At 35.5% G+C, this 26,150-nt stretch overlaps 1 protein-coding gene across 2 annotated transcripts; it reads left to right on the top strand.

The window, feature by feature from the left end:
* The first annotated feature begins 1,413 nt into the window (after positions 1-1,413).
* Positions 1,414-25,649, top strand: slc6a2 (solute carrier family 6 member 2). 2 transcript variants are annotated; one of them, XM_044096943.1, is made up of 15 exons: positions 1,414-1,504; positions 1,873-2,331; positions 3,687-3,818; positions 4,930-5,164; positions 10,429-10,567; positions 11,105-11,239; positions 11,799-11,902; positions 13,886-14,010; positions 14,105-14,217; positions 16,150-16,278; positions 18,165-18,264; positions 18,561-18,661; positions 22,325-22,492; positions 22,712-22,783; positions 23,861-25,649. In XM_044096943.1, the coding sequence occupies exons 2-15, from the start codon at positions 2,034-2,036 to the stop codon at positions 23,882-23,884; spliced, it is 1,875 nt and encodes a 624-aa protein (XP_043952878.1). In that variant the 5' UTR covers positions 1,414-1,504; positions 1,873-2,033; the 3' UTR covers positions 23,885-25,649. The 2 variants fall into 2 exon arrangements, with proteins under 2 accessions (XP_043952878.1, XP_043952887.1); XM_044096952.1 differs by lacking the exon at positions 1,414-1,504 and adding an exon at positions 1,708-1,738.
* Positions 25,650-26,150: the final 501 nt, after the last annotated feature.

Below are 26,150 nucleotides of genomic sequence, written 5' to 3'. Positions count from 1 at the left end.
CAGACCCTGGGGAAGCGAGTCCTTGTGTACCTTTTTCCATTCCTCTTGAAACACCTTTCCACAAACAATCAGACACTGCTCGTATTTAATCATATTTTCTTTGAATTTCAGTATTTTGGATCTGTGTGTATTTCAAATAGGAATTCTGCAAAACACTACAACACTAAAATGTGTTAATAATGAGGCACAACAACAAAGACAAAGGGATTCTTTGAATGTGACCCCAAGCAAATGCTCAGGTTAAATCTTCACAGGGTCGTCATGTGGATTTGTCATCTTTCATTAAAATCTCATTTGGAGGTCAACATGTCAGAAGCTCAGACCTTCACAGAGAAATAAAAAAAACATCTTCCCAAGAACTTTTTATAAGCAAATCAAGGGGTGAAACATCATCAAGGTAAAAGGTGAATAATGCCATGATTTTCTTTTGTGCAGAGCTCCCCTTTGACATTGCAAGAAAAAGGTAAAGAGTCATGGGTCCAGCTCCTATCTGCAGGGTCAGTTCTCTGTGTGTCATGTGTAATAAAAATCTGCACATCTTGTGCAGTGTTTGTCAGGACGTTACTGTTTAAATGTGAATAATCAACTTGTTGAATAAAATCCATTAACACAAGTTTTTGTTAGTATGAGGTAGTTGTAATGTTTAATGTGAGGTAAATAGAAAGAAACGCAAATTCAAGAGAAAGCATCAGTAGTACTGTTTTCATCCCTTTTTGCCTGGTCCTGTGCTTTGCCCGCGCTGTGGTTGTTCAGTCTCCACAAACAAAACGGCAAAAAAACCCAGCCCTATTAGGGCTTTATAAAACAAGCACTGGAAAGCAAACAGGACATTCATTGACTTTAATGGGATGAACTGATCAACCATATCTAATAGAAATCATTGCCCCTGGCTAAAGCTGCTGTGGGATTAAATTACACGTGGGACACAAAGCTTTTACGGCTTCTTAGAAAACAGTAATTCAATATGTCTACAGAAGAGAAGAAACAGATAAGTCCAAATTAAAACATTAAAAAAGTTTTCATGTATGTTAAATTCAAGTGCTTATTGGAATCATAGGTTAAGGTGAAGTTATATTGGACAACAGAAATGTCAAAACTCTAAAATCACACATACACAGAAATACATTATCTTACACTTTTGCTCCAATGTAAAACTTCAAAAAGTTCTTGAAGTTTTAATCCATATTATTTTCCCATTTGAAAAAAAGCAAAGTTAGTCTCAAATGCTTCTTTTAAACCGCCTGGATCATGCGCAGTCATAAGCTGAAAGTTTATTACTTGGCGATCATGCAACACTAACATTCAACAGAAGAAACGAAAATGTTCAATTATAAAATATCACGTGGAAGAGAGAGAGGAAACAGATTTCAAAGCTCGCATTTTTTTAATCGTCTCAGCTTGAGAAGGCGAGTCTCAAAGTTCCTTCAGCATGGGCAGTCTTCTCTCAGACGCATCCGGAGCGCAGCAGCATCGGGTCATGGAGAGGTGTCCTTAGTTTTATCAAGTACGGGATAGCAGCTGAAGAACTGTCTTTGCACTGCTTTAGTAACTTGACTCATATTATAATATCCTTTCATCTTGGACTTAATTTCGATGAGATGTCTCGATCTTGCGTAATGTCCTCAGCACGTTTGGTGACGTACTGGAGTAGAATACCCTTGACACTTTGTATTGCTGTGAATTAGAGATAATAATTCATCTTAATGCTGTACTTGTAGCAAAAGCACATGGACATCAGGTCTGTCTGCTGTAGACATGGTTATGGCACTTATCCCCCTGTTGAGACTCTAAACCGTGATTTACTAGATGCGTAAACTTTACGCACGAATCCCTAACCTTTCCAAACTCTTTCCCCTTTCTTCTTCTCTCTAGCCGATGAACACGGAGGTGTCACCTATAGTTACGGTGGGGAACAGTCCCTTGTTACTGTTTTTGCCAAGCGCATCAACTCAGAAAGCCAGCTCTACCAGGACCCACAGGGAGCTGTGAGACCATCGCACCGGCGAGGGCTTCGTACGTTCTTCGCGGAGAAGATGAACATCCAGATCCTGCCAGAGCACAAACTGTCATCGGTCGCACCGCTGAAACAGTGCGACGTGGAGAAAAAAGAGGTAGAACTGATACTGGTCAAGGACCAGAATGGTGTCCAGTACACCAGCTCCTCCATTATTTCCACCCCTGGGAACCGCGTGGGTTTGCCCGGAGCGTCTCCTGAGGGAGACCGAGAAACTTGGGGCAAGAAAATAGACTTTCTCTTGTCCGTTATTGGCTTCGCTGTGGACTTGGCCAATGTTTGGAGATTTCCATACTTGTGCTACAAAAACGGAGGAGGTGAGTGAGCAATGTGTTTCGTCACTAATGTGCGTAAAATAGCACGAAAAAGCAACAGAAAGCAGTGAACTCTTAGTTTACAGCTTGCATATGAGAATATTTAAATCAAATAAATGCTAGTGCTGCTAAAATATTATAGAGATTTTTGTGTTCCTGTACTGAGGTTGTCTGTTTTAATACACTTATTATTATTATTATTATTATTATTATTATTATTATTATTATTATTATTATTATTATTATTATTATTATTATTATTATTATTATTATTATTATTATTATTATTATTATTTACAACATTTCCAATGTTGTAAATAATGTTGGATTTATAATGTTGGATTCATTAGAAGACTAAAAGATGTTTGTGATTTTGATGTTCAAAGTGAATCATTTTGTTTCAATTCTAATTTTAGCGCCTTTAATCTCCGATAATAGTCCCAGGAGTATAAACGGGGAGGCGGGTTTTTGCTTTCATGATCGAGGAAATGCCCCATTTTAAATTTCCTCATGCGCAAGTGAAGTGTATGATTTGACTCTGTCTGATAACAATTTTAAACAACTACCAAGATCATCAAGCAAAATGTCAGGTGTCCTGTTACAAGTTGTTGGACATGTATCGTTATGATTTATTTTTAGTTTCTTTGGATGAATCTGAAATTATTCTACAGACAGCAGTCAGTTTATTTATTTATTTATTTGCGCTTTGAAATGCCCCAATCGGTGATATTTAAGGACATCCTCTGATATTTGAACCTTTAATGTAAGTGGTGTTTGACCTCATGACAACTGATTCAAAAACAATTGAATGCTGAATCTGCAGTGTGGTGAGAGGGAAAAGAATCAGTTTGTGTAGCTAAACCAACAAAGGATTGCTTAAAATAGTGCTGCTTTTTTTTAACCTCCCATGTCAATGACAACAGAGGGCTCACAGTGGAAGCTGTGCCCTGTCCTCTGTTTGCTTTTATATTCTATTCGAATGTAAAAATAAAATCAACATGTTCTTAATCTGCACCCTCAGTGGTCCAACCCCGGCACAGAACTGTCAATCAGACTGGCCTTTGGCGAATATTTATTCATTACTGGAGATAATGTGTCACCTGTGATGGACTGTGTCAAGATCAATTCAATTATCAAAGCTTGTTTCCTACGTTGGGGTGGATGTGCCTCTGAAGCACAGCATGAAAATAGCTCTGATTCTTCCCACTATTTTTCTAAGAATGTCAACCCCCCTGGCCATCTTGTTTCCCTTCTTAATCCATAACTCTGCCACTTGTCAACATTTTCTTATCACAAAAAGTCAAACTCAAAGAAAAATGAAGAACAGCACTTCAATTTGATGATATGTGTCTTTTCAGGTGCCTTTTTAATCCCATATACTCTTTTCCTGGTCATTGCTGGGATGCCACTGTTCTACATGGAACTTGCCTTGGGCCAATACAACAGGGAGGGAGCAGCTACAGTTTGGAAAATATGCCCAATCTTTAAAGGTATTTTTGTTTAACATACACAGACTTATAGGACTCACATTCAGATTCAAACACACATGACATATTGACTTCGGTCTCATTGTAACCTTTTAAACTTACAGATCAGCATATTCTTTTCTTATCAGCCTCTCATGTGTCCTTGCCCTTTAATTTTATCGTGTTGTTCCTCTCCTTTACCCCCCTCAAAGGTAGAAAAGAGTCTCTTGTAACTAAAACCTGTCACAGCAGGTCATCCATTCACTCTCATTGTACTTGCAACATTCAGGCTCCTTGCTACATTTTGTTTCACTTAGGTGAGGGAATGGAAATTGTCTTGCATACCAATACTAGAATCACATATTACTGTGCTGATATGTGTCATATAAGCACTCATATAGAAAATGAGTCATTGTCTATGACTTTTACTCAGACACATTAACTGTCTATAATCACATATGAAATCTAATTGAACATTAACATTGTGGCACATTTTTTAAAAATTTACCTACAATATAGATTTGCAAAAAGGAGATTTAATGCATTAAGAAGGAGATCTAAAAGTAGATTTTCAGGCGCTCTCAGATGAAAATGTTTTAAAATGGCACCAGTTGGTGTTTTTGTTGGCTTCAGCAAAAAGGTGGGAGGGTTTGTTATTTTCCTGAGCAGAATGAGCAGGTGAAGGGTTTATGAGGCTCCTCAGTTTCATGTGAAGATGTCACATTCCAGTGGAGATAGAATAACACAACACAGGCTTCATGCTCTCCCTTAAAAGAGGTGAAAATGATGTATAGTTGCAATCAATGCATTGTAGATAGCACTAATTTAGGTTCTGAGTTTTCAATAGATAAGGGTGGTTATACATCCACCTGCTGCTAAATCTCTAATTAATACTTTATGAAAATAAGGGCAGAAAAACACTTCAAATTTAAACCAGACAATAAATGATTGTCACTAAAGAATGTGTATATTGAGGCTAATTTGCACAAGGACACAATAATCTGCAAATGAAGTCTTTTACATATCTGTACTTTCCACCTTATCTATTAAACAGTTACAAATACTTATAAATTGATTAATGTAAATATGTGACATTATATTTTTCTTGTTTTATAATTATTCCTGTTTCTGTCAGGTGTGGGCTACACCGTGATTGTCATAGCCTTGTATGTTGGTTTTTACTACAACGTCATCATTGCCTGGTCACTTTACTACCTGTTCTCCTCCATGACACGTGAGCTCCCATGGCTCAAATGTGGCAACGCTTGGAACAGCGTAAACTGCACTGACCCTGACCAAATCAATGGTTCTTTCCTTGGCAATGGTACCTATGCCAAGTACAAGAACACCCCAGCAGCTGAGTACTACGAGTAAGTGAAATCTTTCCACTATAACTGTATTATCACAAAATATAACTTTTTGTGGAGCCCACATTTATTAGCATGCCTGGCCAAGATGTGTAAAGGAATCCTAATATAATGTAACAGGAAGTCACACTGTACATATTTTTAATAAGGGGAGTGATGATCCTCCTTAATATTTTTGTAGTAATGGTGATATAACCAGTGCCATCAGGGTGAATTGGTGCTTACCTCCAGCAGTCACTGGGAAACAACCAAATGGGGCAAACAGCTCTGCACATACACACTCACACCTAAGGGCAATTTAAAGGGGTTAATTAAGCAAAGATGTATATTTTTAGATTTTAAGATAACATTCACCCACAGGGATCCCAAGCATGTACAAGGAGAAAAAATAAACTGGTTTTCTATCTTCAAGACAACAGTGGTAATAACTACACCACCCTGTAAGCCCATACATAGATAGGTAATGTATCATAACCGGCTATGGAATATTTTTCATTATCTGTGTCTGCATTATACCAACATCCAAACCAATATAAAACAGCTCCTGTCAGTATGAATTGGGCAACAGGTCAGAGCAATGTGAGTTTACAACCTAAAACCGTCTAGCTGTAAGTGTTTGCACTACAAAAAGTGTATACATAAAAAGTTCAAATGCTCTCTTTGAAGTGCTTGAAAAGAGTCCCATCTGTTTATACTTCAAAGACAGCCAGTTCTTCCTCAGCTTCTGTGGAAGCTGAGGAAGACTCACAAAGGAAGTCTGTGAGATGACTTGGACTTGGACAATACAATGGACAAATGCAAGGTTTGAAGTGCAGAAAACATAGAACTCTATGAGGGCCAATAAGTGACGGATTAATAAAGACCTGATCCCATTCCGTTGAGCAACACGTCCCGGCTTTCAGTGTTTGTTTAAACTGTATCCCTGGGTAATATTCCATTTTCCACGAAACTCCAAACCTGATATATTGGAGGTATGTAAACACTTTTATTAACCACGTGGATTCAGCGCTCACATTGAAGGTACACTGTTGTAAGTTTCAACAGACCTTCAAAAAAAAGGATGGGATTACAGACAGACACAAGACATGCTCCATAAAACCCAATCAGAAAATATATCTTTTTGTTTTGTTTTCATGCTTTATTTACATTAAAGGACAGGAACATGCAGACTGAAAACAATAAGGCATTTTGAGACAGATCTTCCATGGGGCTAGCGACTGTAGGGGATAATAAATCCTCCTGCTTACAGCTTTGAGAACAGGAGCAAAGCCAAAGCACAGCATGAGGGAGGACAACTGAGTCAACAATTCAGTTGCTTCACATCTCACACACCAACATTCGTGAGCTTAGTTTGTAGGTTAGCCATCATTTGCAGCAAACCTGATTAGTAAAACAAACTTTCGAATGAAACATTCCTTCATACTGACGTCACACCTAATCTTATGCTTTTATTTTGAGGGGCGTTTTGGCTTTCCAGCTGGGTTGCTTAATGCATATAACACACACCTACAACATTTATGGTTTATCTGACCCATTGCCTTAGTCAAAATGCACTACATAAGGCTGTTGATTTCAAGACAAAAAATACTACTTGAAACCATGTTTGAAACTTGAAAGCGAAAAGGTTTTGAGTTTCAACCAATGCTCCTAAGAACTGTTGCAAACAGCATAATGGAAAGGCATTATTGTGAAAGTGTTGAAGGCAGAGTGTTGGAAAGAGCAGGAGCTTCTTAAAGAGACACAGGCCAGCATCAGATACAGCTGTTATGCGAAGTCAAATGTCTTAATTTATTTTTTAAATGCACATAATGTCTATAACTACAATTGCAGGGCCCAACATTATAATGCAATGTAAAGCTCCAAAAAGTAAATTTTTCATAATACCCTCCACCCAAACATATGATTCTCTTGAGGTAATGCAATACAAACTAATTAATTTAAAGCATAGCCATTCTCTTTAGATGCAGTCAGCGGCAGCCACATCTGGTTTAAGTTGTGAAAATAACACTCTATAAATCAATGTTATTGTAATTTTGAAAGTGAAATAACAGAGATACATCAGTTTAGAAAATCTGTTTTTTAAAACACCACAGACAAAATCTTCTGTAATGAGTAAAATGTAGCTGATTGAAACAAGACCACTGAGCTGTCTCATAATGTTTGGTTTTTCTTATTTAAGACCTGACAGCACGCAACTCAAATACACCAAGATCAACAAATGGTAGCAGCGGGTGTTAGGATGGCAGGGCAACCAGCTTCCTGAGTGATGATAAGACTAAATATGTTTAGAGTAACAGGGCCAAAGGGAACTGTGCTGATGTTACAGTCTGCATGTACTAGAAGTACATTATCAATTCAATCAGGTGGGCGAGAGGCCTTTGGGGCATTGCAACACAAATCTAACACGATGCCCTCAGATAAGAGCACAGTATACATTTCTTTAACACATCAACTGATGTTTTCATGCTGCTTTCTGCCTTCCCAGACCATAAATCTTTAAATGTATAATTTTCCTTAAAAAAAAAACAAAAACAAAAAACAAACAAACAAACAAAAAAAAGCCTCTGAAGTTTTTCAGATCCTTTCTTTCAGACTTAATATTTCTAGGTGGAACAAAAATTCTAAGAATAATAGTAATGGATAACTTTGTATAGTGATGTAACATGTTTGATTTTTGACATGTTTGAAAAATTCTTCCAAAATTTTAAAAATATGTAGAAGTCCCCTATATTTATCAATAATTACAATTCAAGACATGGTTATGTATTTCTTTATCTCTTAATTTAATTAATTTATTCTTTTGTGTGTTCTTATCAGTTATTTCAAAGGCCCATCTCACTTACCATAAGAACAATCATTCGATCAGACAATCAAGTTCATTAATATAACACATTTCAGCAACAAGGCAATTCAAAGTGCTTCACATAATAGCACAAGAAGTGATAACAAGATACAGTCACCAATTGAATTTACAGTAACAGACATTACACTTTGTTGAGTGACATCATCAAAATCAATACGCATCAAATATGTTGGTCAATATTCCATTTAAGGAGGACCAGTTTACCACTCCACCATGCACAGTCAGAATTATAGAGGATTGTGGAAAAAGTAAAATTTTTTGGTCTCCCAATTAAATGCTCCTCCAACAGAGTCCTGCTAATGACCTAATTATTAACTTCAGGTGTGTTGAAATGGAAACACATCTAAATGTTGCAAGAAAAAGTTCCTTAAGGATTGGAGTTTGAGTCTTAATATTTGTGAGTGACTGAAGAAAAGCCTTCTCAGTTCTTTTCTTACAAATGTGGAACTCGAGAAACACCATTGGGACTTTTATATGGGACTAACATTGAGTTCTTTGGCATCAAACTCTTCATCTGGGTATGTTGTCAAAGATTTGAACAAGTACTTCATGTGCAATCTTTAATATGGTGGAAAATATTTGATACTGTGAGCCCCAAGAGTCTGTGTTCTATACTGTTCTTCAAAAAGTCCTCGTGAAATATATTCTCTAAATTTAGTTACCAACAGCTGCAAAATTGTAGGATCTAAATGAAAAAGCTTGAATTAAAAATGTGCAGCTGAAATAAAGGATCCCCTCTTTTTATAAAGCAGAAATCAACAGCAATTTTATATTCACCTTATTAAAAACTATAAATTACACAAAAAATGACAGCCTAAAACCAATGTATCTATAAACAAATGTTTTTTCACCTCCCTGAAAAATTCTCAGCTGCATATCCACCCAATTTAGGCAACAGATAAACATAACAAATATTACATACCTTCTAGGTTGAGTAGTACCAGGTGTCAGGCATGTGTTATCTTTTATTTTTTATTTTGAAAAGGTCGTTGGTGGAGCATTTCTTTATGCATGATGTAAAAAAAGAAGTCTTGATCAGAAGGATGTATAAAAATTTTATCTTGTTGTATTCTTAAAACAGTTTATAAAGATAAGATCAGTGCTCATAATGCTTTCTGGAGTATTATTCGCTTATCTAAATTCATACAGTAACTAAATATAAGATATCAGTAAATTTACTCTTTTTCCAGTGTAGTTAGTTTGCAGCAGAGCTTTCAGAAGGAAACAATATTTGGGTAGGGAAAAAAGAGCCATCATTTGTCTCTAGTGTCATAAAATTGTTCAGTGTTTGGAAGGCCATCTTGAGCTGACAGCTTGACAGCAGAAAAATATTTAATATTAGCAAATTATTCTTGACAATTTTGATCTACTTGTGTGAATCTGCCAGGTGTTGAAACAAAAGTAGTTAATCTTCTGTGAAAATCAAATCCTTTGTACACAATGTCAACAAGCTTGAGATAATTTTTATTTCTATATCAGTGAAGTGGAGTTATTAAAATGCATCTCATTCAGCATATTGTCCATGGTAAATTAAGATGAAGTAAAATCAACAGGTTGGATATGTTAGCTGAGGGTGGAGTGCTATCATCCCTGTTCTTTTCCTCCCATCTTAACCTCTGATAGCTATTTAAAACTTGTTTTAAAACTCCCTTGGCGGCCCAATAAACTGGGTGGTTCAGTTTAACAAAAATCATATCAACATATATCAGAAAGAATCATATCAACAACAGCTAAATCTTAAATGACTGAGTTTTAGTTTGTGGACACAGAAAATCAGTTCAACTAAAAATACTTGCAACTTATTTTGAACTTTGCATTTAAGCATTTGAATATACCTGCTTCAAACAGTGTGCTTGGCTTTTTGGAGGGTTTATTACTTTTGTTGTGCAACATATCACATAATGATTTTTACTAACAAACTAGACATTGTAAATAACTATGACTTTGATTTTAATCGTGACAGCAGTTTTAGATGTGTGTACATTAGTGTGACAGTCAGCCAGCTCTTTGATTTATTGATTTGTACAATCAAAGAATTAGATTCTACAAATTGTAGAGCTCAGACTACAGTTAAGATACCTAGAAACCCTAATATACATTAGCAAAATTTAAGCTGTCGCTGTAAGTAAGTTCCATTCCACGTCTATAAATCACTTAGATTAAGTATGTTGTGAAAAAACAGTTACTTAATTCTCTTTCACGCTCAGAAAATATTTTTGTGGCAATAATCCATAAAAAAATTAAGTGTACCCTTTGAATCATGTCCAGATTACTGAATGAAAAAGTAACATCTTCTATAAACAAGGGTATGTCAAAACTAACTATGGCTCCTGGGTATCATGACAGTGTATATTTGGATTTGTCTCTCCTATAGTGTATATTTGGATTTGTCTCTCCTATGCAGACGGGGTGTGTTGCATCTCCATGAAAGTAAAGGTATTCAGGACCTGGGCTTGCCTCGGTGGGATTTAACGCTGTGCTTGGTTGTGGTTGTATTTATCCTCTACTTCAGCTTGTGGAAAGGTGTCAAGTCTTCAGGGAAGGTATGGGCCACCTGTACTTATTTTTTGACACATTATTCTTAGGCTAATTGTTGACAGTTAGAAGGATCTGGTATGGTAGTGTTTAATACTTTCATTACTCCACTGAGTTATAAATCTGATATTCACAGCAGCAGCAGAGGGTTTATATCTTGCAGTAGACTCAATGCTTGATCATCTGGATAAAAGCTGTCAGGTGCTGACCCACTGCTATCTCCAACTGGAACTTTGCTTTTAAAACTTACTCATGTTATATAAAACTGAAAAAAAAAAAAAAAAAATGTTTTCTTTGAGGAAGACAGCCCACTGTCAATGTGGGTTGAACCCATAATTATTTTTTTAACAAACATTACATTTAAGAGCATAAAAGTGATATTACAATTATTTCTGTTGTGTGTTAAGGTTCTAACATACCTACAATGTTTTTAAATTTGAGAAAAAAGAAGAGTCTTTCTGTATTTATTTGAAAACGGATTATTTTGCGGAGTGCAATGGTGAATTTGGTAACCTATGTGCTATTTGTCCTTTGCATATCTTCAGGTCGTGTACATCACAGCGACTATGCCGTATATTGTCCTGTTTGTGTTGCTCATCAGAGGCATAACTCTACCAGGGTCCATGGAGGGGATCAAAGCTTACCTCAACATTGATTTCAACCGACTAAACAACCTAGAGGTCAGAGAGAGTGGTTACAAACTCATGAGCCCTGCCACACTTGTAGAAAGTGGCACACAAAAGCGATAAAATCCAATTTTCATTTTTGAGCAGAGTTTTTTAATGTTAGCTTTAACCTTTCTTGTCCTATTATTGAATGCATGATTTTATTTGAATTGAACTCTGCTATCTTATGTAAGATGGTTTCTCTAACACTACTCACTACTAGGCAGACAATTGGTTTCTCCTTAAAAGCTAGATTCAACTGGTTCTGCAGATATTAAATATAGTTAAGAAGGAAAGTGAATGAACATTCTACCAACTGGGTAAATTAATATTTTTACTATAAGAACACTGTGAACTTTATCTTTAAATATGAAAGCCAAATTAAGCAGTTTTTTTTTTTTGTGAAACAAGAGGATACAGTCCGATTGTATCCTGGATACAACTGAAGAAGGCAAACAAATAAGAAATTACCTATCTCAAATAGATTTGATTGAAAAATAAATAAACAACTATTTGTGTATTCATTACACTTTAGAAGGAAAAATGAACAAAAACTGCCTTATTTATCCTATAGGTGTGGATCGATGCTGCTACACAAATATTCTACTCACTGGGAGCAGGCTTTGGTGTCCTCATTGCGTTTTCCAGCTATAACAAGTTTAACAACAACTGCTACAGGTAAGGAGGCTCACAGTGAATTGTTGATCATCCCAAACAAGCCCACAGCAACATCTTGCTGTTTCTAAGCAGCCTTCCTTTCCATATTGCAGCTAGACAACAAGACATAGGTGAGGCTAATCTGTCCAGCTTACGTCAGTGTCCTAGTGTTTGAGGACAGATAAAGTACAGACCAGGAAGGGTTGCCAGATAATAGCTAAAGGCTGCATGTTTAGTTGTTTTTTTCTCAGAGAGCTGCTGTTCTTCGGATCACAGCAGACAAAAGGTTTTGAGCTTATCTTTTCCTACATTAATAGTCCATAAGTGCGCTGTTCAAGAGAAATACTGTTGTCCAAGTAAGTCTTGCTAGAGGTTGAGAACATATAAACAAAAACAAATGAACAAGATTGAACTAGTTTAAAAGAAAAAGACCGGAATAACAATAAAAAGGAAATACAGAAAACAAGTTAACTACTAGTAAACTACATAAATTGTTTCTGACTACTACTACAACTGCTACAATTTATAATAGTATTTCTTTTTGCATTGATTTGTGTTAATTTCTGTTTATACATTTGGCAAACCCTTACATTCAAATCAACTTGTAAATGTGGCTATAGCAATGCAGTCAACATCAAAGCTCACATTAAACTACTTAGGAGGAAGACCACTAGTCAGATTCTGTTAAGGGTGACAGGGTAGAAACAAAGTGCAGGCACAGACAGAAGTGTGGAGAAAACTATTTTCTAGACGGAAAATATCTAAATGTGTATATCTGTATTACATTGTATCGGTCTCTCCAAAGCTTAGACAATACTAAGATTTGCACTGTTTGAAGTTTACAAGGCGGCATAAGGCTGCAAGGCTTGAAGGAAGCTGTGTTTCAATTAATCAACTGTATTGACACTATAGATGTTTGTTGAAATGCCTTAGAAAGTTATTATTTTGGTTGTCCAGCTGAGTATAAACAAGCTTTGGCTTCAAATCAGGTAGTTCAAGACATTCGAGAAATTAGTACTGACTGACCCAGACAAATCAGACCCTTGAAGAGAGAGCATAGATCAGACTAAAAATTAAGGGATTACTCTTCTTTTTTTCCATTTTCCATTAAACAGACATAAGCATTTTAACAAATCCTTGTTTTAATACCTAGGATGTCAAGAACGTGTCTACAATTTCAATTTGGTGGTTAAAATAGTTTTTCTATTGGCAGAGTAACAAATAGAATATTTTCATTTCAAAATTATAAAACGAAGTCCGTGTAAAAACATAGGATTGCTTTGGATCATCAATGTCATTATCAAATTCCTCACATTCTAATATTTTTATGTTCTTAACCTTTTTTAAACATGTTTTTAAAAGTAGTTTTTCATGTATTTACCCCATTTTTCTAAAATAAAGTAAAACCTTAAGCTGGCATATTTTGAAGTGTCATGTGCCTTTTTTTCTTATCTACTAAAGATTTGCCTGATTCTTTTCATGTACTTGTCTAATGACCTGAATAAGCAGACAGGACAGCGGTGTTCAGTGAAAACATCTTTAAATTGTTCACAACCCATAAAAATAGGAACAAAAGGAAAGTGAAAGGGAAGTCAAATGGAAGGAAATTGCTCATTCAGAGGCTTCTGCTCCTTAAACCCAGGAGGTGGCTAAGGTCACTGTGACCTTATTCATTCTCAGTAGTCACAGAACCGCTCTCTAATTATCCATTAAGCCACCAAACCAGGAAATTTAAAATTTACCGTTAATCTTCAGTATTTTCCAGAAGATAAAACCATAAAAATTAAACAAAATTTACTTAATTTAAAAACTGTATTGTATATAAATTCAACTCAATAATTCTACTCAAAATTAGTTGAAGTACACATATAAGTTAACATACACAAAAGTTTCATAATGATCCCTTTACCAGACCTTTAGAACTTCAGATAAGTGAAAATTTTTAACTACTTATGTTGAGAAAATATATTTCTAACTTCTCATCACTGCGTGTTTTTAACCTAGGGATGCTCTCTTGACCAGCACAGTGAATTGCATCACTAGTTTCTTCTCAGGGTTTGCAATATTTTCTGTTCTTGGATATATGGCCCAAAAGCATAATGTGAGAGTGCAAGATGTAGCAACAGAAGGTAAGTAAAAAACATGCAATACTACAATTAACATTACGTCCACATAACAATTTGAATGTAAATAAAAGTGTTTCATATTATTGATTGCTTACAGGGGCAGGTTTGGTGTTTATCATCTATCCAGAGGCAATTGCAACACTACCTGGCTCAACATTTTGGGCTATTGTGTTTTTCATCATGTTGCTGACTTTGGGCATTGATAGCTCGGTGAGTAGCCTTACCCACTGTACGCTGGAGGTTAAAACTGTCAAAAAGATGCAGGATGTGAATTATACAGTGACTATTGGAGGGGTTCAGAACTTTAATCCACAGTGTGAAGGCAGATCTATATAAGTTGCTGTGTGCTACATTAAACTGAATGTTATTTCCAATAATTTGACATATTTTGTTGTAAATTTCACCATTCACCAATCAGGTAAAGAGGCATAAAGTATCCAATAATCGCTGTAGTCAGAGATCACCTACAAACTGCTGCACATCAAAAAGACTGTCAACATGAAAACAGAGAGCAAAACCTTTCACCACATTCAACTAAAATACTGCCTAAAAAGGAAAAAAGGAGATTTTTGTAATGCTTTTGTAATGTCTTTGCTAACTGCAACTCGATAGTACTTCCAAGACGATGTTCAGTTTGAAGATAAATACTGTAGAGTTTAACCTCACCAGATCCTATGCTACGACCAACTTTATGTTTTCTTTTAGAGGGGAAATCTAAGGTTTTATCACAACAATAACTTAAGTCATCTTCCATTTCTTTGATATGTTGTAAAACACACTATAGGTTCCTAGAAAGATACCTCTTTATGGGAAAACGCAAGCCTCAAATATTTATTCCAAGACACTATTTCGGAGAAATATGGTGATGACAGATTTCTTGAGGGAAGCCTTATGGGGGGCAGAATTTCAGCTTTCAATATGGTAATGGCTGAACTTTTGCAGCAAAGCAGCTTTGTTTGAGAAATGGAGAAAAATTCCATTGGCTACATGAGCTAAAACTACAAAGACATGTCAAATGAGACTTGCAGCTGTAATTGCCAAAAATATTGATCCTATGGGTGAATACAATTAAGTTGTCTCTTTTTTCTTTTCTTTTTGTTTAACATCTGCAAAAACATTTCATTCGTGCTGTTTGTTGAAGGAATTCATCCCAGCGCTGTTTTAGTTCCAGGCCAATAGTCAAGAAAAACCATCGGTATTTAATGTTTTCCTAAGACTTTGGATTTCAGCTATTCAACTCAACATGGTGAATTCATTGCATATTTAGATTACGACACTTTCAGAATTTTATATTTTTCGGGGAGGTTTTTAGTTTTTACATTTACACTATAGCAACAATCAAAACCATCAGCTATAAAGAAGTGATATCCAAATACCGTAGTAAAATAAGAATTGTTATTGCTTTTCAGTATTAATACAAATGATATCAATACACTTAAATAAAGTTAAAAAAAAACACAGATCCTACATATAGAAGATTAAAACTGAAAATAACTAAAGCAGACTCTTTATCGCAGATAGAGTTTACTTGGACAAAATTAATATTATAAATGAACACACATGTTAATCTAATATGATTTTTTTCTCAAGGAACAATTAATCTTTGGATGATTATCAAAATAAAATACTTCAACAATACCTTGAATGTATTCATTTGTTTTTATTGTGTATTAGGAAAGATTTTGATCTGAAAAAAACCCCCATTCTCCTCTATTTGGCTCTGCCAAAGCTAATCTAATTTTCAACAGCAACAAACTTTATAGTAATTAGAGTCGTATCTCAGATAAACATAATATTTTAGGAGAAGCACAAACACCTCCGTAAAATTATTTTCACTGTTTTATTCACACAATCAAATCACAAGTTTAATCCTAAGACATCTTAATAGATATTAATATACCAGCACTTATTTACTTTCTATAATCAGTTCACTCAAGTGCCAGTAACTGATGCCAAACTGTATCTTTGCACACATAAGAGTTTAGAGATATCTGTCGGATGTATAGAAACTTGTTTTATTAAAGTGATGATGTAATAATGTTTGCACCTACAAACCAAATAAAAACTGAACATTACAATGTATTTAGGCGCTCTGCTGGTTTGGAGACATTTCTGGTTTTCATGTCTGTCTGTTTCCTTCAGATGGGCGGCATGGAGGCGGTCATTACAGGCCTGACAGACGACTTCAAGATTCTTAAAAGAAACAGAAAGCTCTTTACATTTGCCACAGCTTTTGGAACCTTCCTCGTTGCCCTGTTTTGCATTACTAATGTCAGTATCAACATTTATGATGCTTTTTAAAGTTGATTTATAAACTCCTCAAAAATGTTGCAAAATGTTACAAGAATTACTTTAATACCAGTCAAGCTTTTCTGACTTATTATGAGAGAGTGTATCTGAACTGCGCTCAACTCAATTCTCATGATTTAGCATCTTCATAAGAAAGCAGTCAGTTTTCATGAACTATTGCATCACAATCTTATGACATTGGATTCAATTAAATTGCATCCAGGAAGCCAACAATTAATCTTCCTGTTATGTTACGGGTCAAATTGACCCGTTTTAAAGTTTAAAAAATGTTTAAAAATAGTTGGAGGTATTTTTTTTTGCATAAAACATTTTCTATTTGTTTTAATAGGTGCACTCTACATATATGGTAAATTGAAAATGTATTCATTTTACACTTTTCCAACTCCCCCTGCGTCTATTTTTTACATAGATACTGTTTAGGTCAATTTGACCCGGCAGTCAAGTTAAAGTGCAAAAAAAGATTAAATAATGTCCGATTCTATATGTTTCCTTGCAGCTATGAACCATATTTCACCACACACATACAAACACAACACACACACATGCACGCCGACACACACAAGCCCACTTTCTCACTATTCTCTTTACTTCACTTGGAAACTGCGAGCCTCAAGGTTTTCTACGGAAGAGGATTAGGGCCACCAAAAAAAAATAAAAAAATTCTGACTTTAAAGTCAGAATTCTGAGATTAAAGTCAGAATTCTGAGATTAGAGTCTTAAAGAGATTAAAGATTAAATTATTTCTTTTTCAGTGGCCCTAATCCCCTTCCGTAGTTTTCATACAACTTTTGAAGGGAACATGTTGGGTTCCTGTGGACAAACTCCACCCACACTCAGTGGACACTCAGCAGAAGTGGGGGAAAACATAAATACTCTCTACATGACTCATTTATCTTGATTTTAATCAGCAGGTCAATTTGACCCAGAACAGTATGTCTCAAGTTCAATTATAAAGATCACCCATTGGAAAAAAAAAATGTAAGTATAATATAAAAAAATTTACTAAAGATCAACTTCAAAGAAATTATTGTTTTTTGTGTCTAGATTTTTTTCAGTGGACATAAAAAATGTAAATTAAATTTTTTATGTAAAAAATGAGTAGATGAATAGGTTTTCATCATTGAGCCTTAATTTCTGAGAAATACAAAAACATCATTGCACAAATATTGATTGAAATGGTTAGTGTTGGAGTTAATAACCATATACAAAAATGTTTTGGAGGAATTTTTTGGTTTCTGACACTATTACAGGATTAAACACTCCATGGGTCAAATTGACCCACAAACATTATTGTTATGTTTAGAAACGAACATAACAGGAGGGTTAAATTTCCCTTGCATTCCAATTCATTCATTAGCAGCCAGGAAAACAGTACAGTTTTATGACATGTAAAACTCAGATACAGAAATATTTGGGAAAGATTTTAAAAAGGATTTATGTGGTTTGTTTATTATATCAATTTAGATATTAGAAAAAGGAACAACTGTTTTTGCATTCTTTGTTAATAGATAATAGGGTTGAGATGATATCAATAAAACATGAAAAAGCTTGACTGAACGTACAATATGTACACATGTTTATTTTCTGACAAAAGGTACTCCAAGGTTTTTAGAGGATTTATGTAAAATTCAAATTTTCAAAGACACTGCAAACAATTGATGCAGACCATTACACATCACAGTTAACAGAAAGAGGTGCTTGAAATATATTACCCTGTGTGCAATGAATCTATATATGAGTTTTACTTTTATGTTGAACGGAAGAAATAAATTAACTGTGATGATAATCTAATTTATTAAGATGCACTTTGAGACTGAGACTTTTGTCTTTTGTATCTTTCTCTGCAGGGTGGGATCTATGTTCTGACATTGTTAGATAAGTATGCAGCCGGGACTGCCATACTTTTTGGCGTGCTGATTGAGGCCATTGGAGTGGCATGGTTTTATGGTAAGTTAAAGTTCAGTGTAACAGAAAATCTTAAATTAATTTTCTTCTTTGGCCCCGTAAGCTTAAGAGATAGAAATAAAAACAACGTTCTAGAAATCAGCCTGAGAAACATATGTGCGATGTTATTGTGCTCTTGAAGAAATAATTGAGTAAACAATTTAGATGTTTGTGAATTTCTGTTTCCAGTTAGAAATTAAATAGATTCACTTGGAACAAAAACACACATCAAATTGTTATCATGACAACATATTGCTTCACCTCTGCTGAAACCATTTAACCTTTCATGCTCTGTGCAGGTGTGGACCGCTTTAGTGAAGATATTGAGCGAATGATGGGCTTCAAGCCAGGGCTTTACTGGAGGCTGTGCTGGAAATTTGTCAGCCCAGCTTTTCTTCTGGTAAGAAAATACAGAAAGATTCAACCTTTCCACCAGATTATAATCAGCTACATAACTCACTCTGAGAAAATGCAACCTACTTCGATGGCGTTTACTGCCTCATTTTCAGCATTTATATGATAATTTGACTTATATCTGCATCAGAGTCACCATCTAAAGTAGATTTAAATAATGTATTAAGATGGAGACGCAAGTCAAAAGCTCTCACTTAGAATCAAATACCAACAGAAAAGCCTAAAATATGTTGGAAAAAGGGGGACGTGGTTTGAGCCTTCACTTACAGTCAATTTTAGCCTTTTTTATCTGCATGAGCTGTCGAGAAAGCACATTTCTCTGTATGCAACAATTCAGCTACAGGCGTAGACAGCCATGGGCTTCCTTTAATACAATTGATTTCTACACCCTCTGTTGAGTATGTCAACACAAATTCATTCATTCAAAAACATTTTGGTGAAGAAAGAATATAAAAATAATGTGCTGACAAATACACCACATATCGGAATTGTCATTTTGTACTCTTACATTGTGAGAAAAAGGACAAACTTAAAATAAACTCACCATTCATCAAAATACCATTTAGTATGTGGCCTATGGCAAATGGGCAGGACACATTTATATTTAGCACTTTTCTATTCATACCAATCACTCTATGCTTTTACACTAAATGTCTCTTTTACCAATAGCTCATTATACAGAAAAGCAACTTGTGACTGACTTGACTTGCAAAGTGTGAAGTGGCAGCAGGGAAAAAAACTTTTCGCTTTTACTTTTTCCATTTTTCCTACAGAGCCACAGCAGCTCACACATGACATACGGTATGTGTATATACAGAATGAAAAACACATCAAGAGCATGTTTGCAATTTTTCAGTCAGGATGTTGTACTCAGCCCTGTAACTTTCTCCAGACTCAGAATGTGGCTATAAAGTCCTCTCCAGCTGTTTGCGTGAATTTTAGAGACCCCAAAACCCACGAATCCAGGAATACTTGGCAACATCTATTCTGCTTTCCAGAGTTTTAAATATTTGTTAGTAGGGGGATGAAGCACAAAAATCCCACCCCAAATGGTAGGTTGGGGGATTGTGGCAATAACATCAAATTCAGTTCATGCTCCTTTTCATTGTGATGAATAATTCATTTGGGATTTGAGATTTTGTGAAAAGGAAACAATCTCTGGACTTTGCTGCTGCTTTTACTGCAGATAATTAACACCATATTATCTCACTGTACATACACTTACACTGTTCATATGAAGCCTTGAACAATAGAAGAGCCTGACTTGTTCAAACGTTTGTGTCCAGACACCAAGTTATACATGTAAAATATGTTTAGAAAACACAGTTTAAGCCTTCTAAACCTATTTAAAATGTAAAACACATCACAAAATCACTCACATGAGCACCACATGAAGAGTATTTACAGTTAGAGACATGCTTGCTTATTACATTTTCACTTCAAAATGGTTTAAAATCTGGTGGTCAGAAAAAAAGGGAATCTGTCACACTGTTGTATATGATACTTTTATTTCAATGACTTTTAAAGAAACAATGCCATAGCAAAATAAGTCTGTCATTTCACCATTCAGCCACTCCAGTATCTCATATACATCATGTATACTTCACATTTGTAATAATGCTACAGAATCCAGATCAGTGTGATTAACATATCACAGCAGTGACCCAACATTAATGTTTCATAACTTATGAAGATGGTGTTTTGACTTCAGGATGTGGAATGTTTGAAATTAAACCCCGTGCCATCACTTATTGTTTGATTAATTACACTCTTGATTGCCTGACCACTTGAGGGCACTTGTAAAGCACCAAGATTTTGTTTCCAGATGTTAACTTGATCTTAAAAATAAATAAATAAAATGAAATAATAATGTTACAGAAAAGTAATATACCCAATGTTGATGATGCAGATTGCTGTAAATATAGAATTGGAGTGCATCAAAACTGAGACACATACTTCGAAGACGTGACAGGACTCGATGACCCATAAAATCTTCCACATTTCCTTACACTCAGATCCATGTAGCATCATTTTTTTTCTGTCAAAATGCCAGCATCCATAGCAAGATAGGAAATAGTTTCATTGAAGCCTTAGCTTGAATTACAGATAAAAAATCTAAACATGTCACAACACTTCAAAAAAGTAAAAGCAAACACTATCCAGGAATTTAAACAAGAATGCCACACCAGGCATGAGGGTTAAATTGATATTGTGCAGATATTGCATTGTCACAATTACAATCCCTGAAGCTCTGTCTTTTGTTCTTGTTCATTCAACTACAGTAAACAACAATAACAAAAAAATTAAACACTTTTCTAGAGTAACTATTAGCTTTTTTTATCAAAGCACCTGCTTAAGTTGTGGCATGTAAATAAAAATCAATGTTATAAAAATGACTTTAGCGTTCTAAAGTTCTAATTCATTTTCTGGGTTGCAATAACAGGTGTCTCTCTGCATCTAAATAGTGAGTACTCTACAGTTTCTACAATATAAGCTAAAGAGTGACTAATAAACTAGAGTTTCTGGATTACAAGTTTGCTCTAATTCCTTTTCTGGGTTAAAAGTGAGTACTCCACAGTTTCTAACAAAATAAAATAAAAAGGAGGAAAGAGCACAGTAGGGCAAATAGCAATATTCAGACAAAACACAGGATAAAACAGACATTAGCGAAGGTGGTGACATCACAGGGCCATGAAACCACATTGCTCAGCCTCCCGGCAGAAGTCCGACAAGATGTTGTTATCAAGGAATGTCCTTGGGAGTGCTCTGCTCCATGCATAACGGGAGAGGGTGAGGTGGGAAGGAGCATTATGTTTACATATCTTCAAGGAGCTTGAAAACATGCAGCCCTTCCAAGGCAACACCGGGAAAGCCAATTCAGATACAGAATGTCTTAGGTCAGGTAGATTATAAATTTCAATCTTCCCTAAAGTCTCTTCGATACATCTCAGTTCTCAATAATCCAAATTAGTTTGGTCGTTCCACTGAGCCGAAACTAGCAACTTCTCCAAGATTGATTCCATCCCGTTAATGAGTTTTTGAGTCCTCAGCTGGTCTCCGAGTCTCAGCATCCAACTTGCGTCTCTGTCCACATCAACAGTCCAAGTGTTCACTAGTTTGGGCAAGTCTGTCACAAATTTGTCGATAAGCCAGGTATCTGCAAGCTCCAAACAGTAGAAATCCTGTTATCAGGAATAAATCCAGGGTGGATCCCACCGGGTGTATCCCTGCAGGACAAGAGGGCTCTCCTGTGCCCAGTCTTCTTGTTGAGAAAATTTTATCAATTGCATAGAGTCCGGTTGACCAGATCCATAATTAGTAGATTTAGAGGATGTGCAAAGAAGGGCTCCAAACAGATAGAAAATGACAGGACAAAAACAGAGCAACCAGGGCAGGCAAGGGCAGGGAGGGACTGGAGGAAAAAAGTGTCCGCTTTCACCGAGAGCAAGAGAGGAAAGGTATGTATTAAAGAAATTGTTCAGAAGAAGGATGGCAACATGCATTAAAAATGCTAAGATTTTTTTTAGGTTTCGGATAATTAGAAAGTTCATACTGTCAATATGAGCAGCCAAGTTCACAAGTATAATTCTTAGAAGCTTTGTAATACATAATACATTTTTTAAAAACCTTTTTACATTTACTTTTACAGTTTGTTGTTATAGCCAGTACGTTGACGTCAGGAGGCCTGAAATATGATGACTACACCTTCCCTTATTGGGCCAACATTTTGGGCTGGGGAATAGCCATGTCGTCCATGCTGTTTGTTCCCTTTTACGCGATCTACAAATTCTTCAGTGTACCTGGAACTTTGAAAGAGGTTTGTATGTGTGTTCAGAGCCCATGTAAGCACATTTATGTATATATATATATATATATATATATATATATATATATATATATATATATATATATATGTATGTATATAGATATATATCCTGGGTTGTAAAAGGTTCAGTATATTTCATTTATTTTCTATGTCTTTTAGAGACCATGTTTTAGGATTCCATATGATGTTTTCTTATTACCTATTTTTCAGAAAATAGCCTACTGTATCACTCCAGAACATGAATATCACTTGGTGGCCAACGGAAATGTGCGGCAATTCAGAGTAAGGGAAACTTCCTTAACTTTCTCCATTAGTTTTAGATGTAAAGCAGTCGAAAGGAACCCTGGAAAGACCTCCAGTGCTGCATTAAGAGACCGTTGGAGCAACTATTAGATGTGTAGTGAAGTTACTGTTTTGAGGTTGCACAAAATGTCCTTTGTGAGAACATAGGACATTTTGTCCTATGTACTGCCAAAATTATAATTTTGGCAGTATATCTAGGCCCTGGGTGCAATTTGGAGGAAATGAGCAGGATCAGTGTTGCCTCACTATGAAGGGTGACAAATACCTGCTTGTGTGGTTTGGTCATCAGAAAATTTGAGGTGGGACTGGTCACCTTTAAAGCAAAATCAGCATACTCGTCACACCCTTACTTGACTGGCTTTTTCCAAATTAGCACAGTTTATTGAGCCATGGGGTCCTGCATCAACACGTGTCAACAAAAAATCAACCACTCCCAAGAAATTTTTAAAATCCTTCTATGCTCAGAATGTAAATCCATTTCAGCAAGGATTGCATTCCTGGTTTATTGGGGTCCCAGCAGGGAGAAAGTGCACACCCCTCAGAATTATGTGTAGATTTTTTGTTGGGACACGCAAGAGAAGCAAGTTCTCAATGCTGCAATTCAAATCCAAGACGTATTCAGAAATAAAACTGCAAAATTTAACGGGAAATGTATCATATGGAGTAACATATGTGATATCACTGTGCTTAGATCCATAAGAAATCACTAAAAAGAAAACATATGTGCAGAGTACAAAGAATAATATAGTCATGTTTTCCTTCTTTCTAAAGTTACAAATTGGAGGTGACCTAGTTATGTTCGAACTGTTTTAGAAATCCCAGAGATCATAGGGGTGCCTTAATCTATTGTAGATGGGTCTTAGGATTCTTACAATACATTTTGGCAGGAGTCCTTTAAAGATCAACTCTCAACAACACAGAAACAAACAGAGTTAAAATCAGAATTACAAATGTCTTTTTAGCCACAGGTTGCATGTAAACAAGAACAAAACCAAGAACGTAAATCAGTATGACGTTATGTCATAAATTCAATAAAATCTTTGTTCTGTTTTCTAGCTCAGACACTGGCTGGCCATTTGATTACAAATACCCAGAACTCCATCATCCATCATTTGGATTTCCTGTGTGCCACCACTGGTTGGACTAAAACGGGGAGCAGTCGGCTCCAGTATCTATCAGCAGCTTCTTTCTTCTCCCCATGCATTTGCCACACAATGCCTTCAAGGGTTTCAAGCACTTTGATTTCAGGGTTAAGCCTGTTAGCATTCTGAAAGATTTTTACCACTACAGGTTTTGAAGTAGGGGGTAGCCACTGGGATAATTAACCGTTATCTATGTTAATTAATCATAGCTTTCTCTGCCGTTATGCACAGACTTAAATCTAGCTATTACTTCTAGGAAAGGGCACAAATGACAGTTTGACATCAAACAATCTAATCATCCATTTGTATTACTACAAAGGGAACCATAATTTTCTGTTTGATGTATCTGGTTACTTACTACTAATTCACTACAGTAAGAAACAGTTTCTTCTTTCCATTCTTTTAGAACAGAGGCTGAACTCTGTCAGTGCCTTATTAAGTGAGACACTCCATGTATTCTACAGTCTGTCCACAAACAAAAAGAGTCAACTGTGTTAACTCAGGAACACACAGAAATCATAACAGTTTGTTAATAGTAACTTCTTGTTTTGACTTAGCTGTTTGACATTGACTTCAAGGAGCTGCATCAAGTTTAACCTAATTGGGAAAGGAAACAAAAACAGGACAGAAAAATGTTTTATGTGTTAGAGTGAAAAAGGGAATAATAGATGCACCAGACCAAAGACTGTGTGGAACCATTGCAGGCTTTAGGGATTATTGGGAACAGAAAACAATCTTAGTACCAAGTCTTTGTTTCGAAGATTAAGCTGGGACTTTGTCGGTGCCTAGCTAATAACTTAGGGTGCAGGAAGAAAATTCACCAAAACAAATGGAATCCCTTTTACTGATAGTTTTGTATTGTGAAACTCTGGCTTTCTATTATTCTTTGTCTTTTATGTGCAAATGTAAGGACTATGTGTGACTTATTCTCCAATTGAATAATGAGAGAAAGTAGAAATACAGAGTGTTGAAGAGAAAATACAGAGAGTGCATGTGTATTATGACTGTTGATATTTTTTTACTCTTTAATGGTTTGCTTTGATGAAACGTACATAAAATAGAGGACTGAAAACTTAAAAACGCCTCTCTCTACTATGTATTAGATTTTATGACATTTGCATAGCAGCAAGTTTCATGTTTTTATTTGAAACACATATAAACTTTTGTATTTTTCATCACTATTAAAGTGCCAACAACTTATTTTTGAAGTCGTATTCTTGTATTGATTTGATTCTTCTGCTTCTTTTTTAACTATGGGAAGGAAGTTAAATTTTACTCTGAGAAAATATTATAACTGAAAAGGAATTAAGCCACACAAAAAAGCAAATATATGTGGAGTATGTGAGAATACATAGATAAATAAATATATTCTTTTGTTATATCTAATCTTGTATTTATCAACTTGTTTATAGCAAATTGTGAAAGTAAAGTATTTTAAATGTAACTGTCTATAGTCCTAACATGTTGTTTGATGTATAACTGAGAGGAACTATTTAGAAAAAAAGAAAGATATTCTTCAATGTACACTGGGCTACTTTGTCTAATGAATGTGATCAAATACACCCTGGATCTCCTGGACCATGTTTACAGAACTGTTGTGTACAATACCTATGTCCGGTTGAACGTGAGTGACAACTGTCTATGAAGAAGTCTAAAGTATTCACAATATAAAAATAAAAATAAAAATATTCTACACACTTGAATATTGGGCTTTGTGTTTTTATTTAACATTTGGAGAAAAACTTGAGCAGCATTTAGAAGTATTTATCTCCCTCTCGACAGACAATAGTTACCACCGATTCTGGCCTGACCCTAACACTGAATATGCTTTAATCTGAAACATATAACTTTTGCTTTCTAAATTTAACAAGTTAATTATTGCATGAAATGAAGAAAAATAATAAAAAAGCAATTACAAATCTTGGCTTCTGTAGCAGATAATAGATTTTCTCACTGGATTTAAGCAGTGAAAAGACACTGGTTGGAGCTAGAAATTGTTGGGTTTTTTTAACACATAAGTGCAGAAAAGCCAGTTACTAAATACACAAATAATAATAGTCAGAATTGCTGGAAGCTATTAACCATAATAACACTCAGTTTTCCACAGACATTCTGTAAAACAGCTCTTTCAGCTATCAGTTGTCTTCTTTATCACAGAATTTCCTAGATGAAATAAAGCCACCCAACTCCCTGCTCACAAATAT

This window comes from Gambusia affinis, linkage group LG02 (assembly GCF_019740435.1).
Source record: "Gambusia affinis linkage group LG02, SWU_Gaff_1.0, whole genome shotgun sequence".
In the NCBI taxonomy this organism is placed as follows: domain Eukaryota; kingdom Metazoa; phylum Chordata; class Actinopteri; order Cyprinodontiformes; family Poeciliidae; genus Gambusia; species Gambusia affinis.
This window is presented reverse-complemented; position numbering and strand designations above follow the sequence as displayed.

Coding starts and splice junctions, on each gene's coding strand:
- slc6a2 (XM_044096943.1), top strand. CDS start 2,034: ATGAACATCCAGATCCTGCCAGAGCACAAACTGTCATCGGTCGCACCG. Junction 2,332..3,686: donor GTGCTACAAAAACGGAGGAG/GTGAGTGAGCAA, acceptor GTGTCTTTTCAG/GTGCCTTTTTAATCCCATAT. Junction 10,568..11,104: donor GTGTCAAGTCTTCAGGGAAG/GTATGGGCCACC, acceptor GCATATCTTCAG/GTCGTGTACATCACAGCGAC.